Below are 1960 nucleotides of genomic sequence, written 5' to 3' on the forward strand. Positions count from 1 at the left end.
AAACAAACAAAGAAACAAACACAAAATATTAATAATAATAATTAAAAAAACCAAAACCAAAGCAAAACAACAACAAAAAACAACAACCCAACAACACCCAACCCCAACACCCTTTTCCCTTTTTCTTAAAACAAATCTATCATTTAAAATTTCAGTTCCCGATACAACCATCTATTTTTTTCCCTCCCGCCTCTAACACAAGTCAAATCTGCCGTTATGTCTTTCCGGAAACCCGGTGCTGGTGGTGGTGAGCAGTGAGTTGAGTGAGCACACTCACACGTCTCTCTGTGTGTGCCTCCACCCCTAGCCCATGCACGCGCACCATAAGAACAGCTGACACAGAGAGAGCCAGGCGAGAGAGGCAAACAGGTAAATCTACGTGCCCCCACATCGCGCTCAAACTTTCTTTTCTTCCTGCTCTCAGACAGGGCAACGAGCAACTTCCATATTTGGAACCTTCAACCAGATTCCAACGCGCGTGCTCGCTTGGAACTGCGATGTCACGTGATTTACCTTTGCTCGTGTTTTGGGAAGAAAGGGAGGAAGGGGGGGAGGGGGGGTATACGGAAGAGATAGCCAAGAAAATAAAGTTAAGCTGGCAGCAAAACCGAAAGCGAGAAAACCATAAGAGCGTAGATGAGATGGGATGAGAAGTAGGTGTAGCACTGCACACACAAGTGGCAGGGTTCCTGAAACTTTGAGCGCTGCTCTGTATAACTTTGAAGTTTAATCCGCACGAGTTGTTTGGCGAAGAAGAAGAAGAACATCATCTTTCTCTGCCCCGTGGTGGTGGGGTGGGGTTGAGTTTGTGTGCTATATATATGGAAATGATGTGCCTCTCTCGCTGAGCACACACACACACACTCACACACACACTCGATCGTGTCGTGAGTAGCCTATAGATACATTCACCCTCGTTGGTTAGGTGCTGCCCGCACGCATGTCCAGAGAGAGGGAGTGAAGAAAGAAATTCCTAAATCTGCCACAAGGAAAGAGAACACTTCTACTGTTGTACGGAGTTAATAAGTGGTTTCTACTTCTACAAATTCATCACGGGAGTTTTTAGTTGGTCTTCAGATTCTGAGTGATTTCGGATTCAGGCCGAAGAGCTCGAACTCCGATAATGGCCACTGGATCAGAGAAAAATGAAAAATGAATGAATGAATGAGTGATTTCGGAAAATGTCGATGAGTGATAAGTATTAATTCAGTCAACTTGGATACGTGCAATGCTAAACTGGATCTAAAGCTGAGCATTTTCTGTCGTTATTTGAAGTGCGCGTCTGAGGTGTTCGACTTTGTTTACCCGGGGAAGAGATCATGGCATCACGGAGGAAAAGTGCCAGGCCTACGAACAAACTGCGTCACCGTATTCAACTGGAAGATGAGGATTCGGAAGATGAGGATTTCGACAATCAAAAGATACACCTGCAGGTTTGTTAGAATTATTTCTATATTTACATATTTTGATTCTCTTTGAAACGTTCTGATCGTAAATTTAAAAAGCCCCCCCCCCCCCCCCCCCCCCCCATCATTTTTTTGTTTTGCATAGGGAAAGGGGAGAGGGGGGGGGGGGGGGGGGGGGGGGGGGGGCAAACTGCTGCTTCAAAAACTCATTGCAACTTATCGCAGAATGATCTTGGCAGTGAAGAAGGAACGGTATTTGTACATTTTTAAAACGTCTCGTTCGTCACATTCCTTTTTTCTTATTTCTTTCCTGTGGATACATATGTGTATTCTTTGAAAGGCGAGCTGCAGAGGGCAGAAGGCCAATCCTTCACCAAACTTTCAGAACCACACCTCTCTAAATTGATTAATAAAAAATTGATTAATGGTAATTATAATAATAATAATACATAATATGGTAGTAATTATAACAGCAATAGCAACGCAATATTAACAGTAATGGTAACTTCAAGAAAAAATGGTGACGACAGTAATGAAGAAATGTATAACAATAA

At 43.3% G+C, this 1960-nt stretch overlaps 1 protein-coding gene across 1 annotated transcript in view; it reads left to right on the forward strand.

The window, feature by feature from the left end:
- The first annotated feature begins 640 nt into the window (after positions 1-640).
- Positions 641-1960, forward strand: part of LOC101849659 — a 22870-nt gene continuing 21550 nt past the window's right edge. Inside the window, exon 1 of the mRNA XM_005111237.3 lies at positions 641-1433. Coding sequence (XP_005111294.1) covers positions 1320-1433 — 114 coding nt within the window. The 5' untranslated portion in view covers positions 641-1319. The remainder of the gene's footprint in view (positions 1434-1960) is intronic.

The sequence above is a fragment of the Aplysia californica genome, unplaced genomic scaffold (assembly GCF_000002075.1).
Source record: "Aplysia californica isolate F4 #8 unplaced genomic scaffold, AplCal3.0 scaffold01029, whole genome shotgun sequence".
In the NCBI taxonomy this organism is placed as follows: Eukaryota; Metazoa; Mollusca; class Gastropoda; order Aplysiida; family Aplysiidae; genus Aplysia; species Aplysia californica.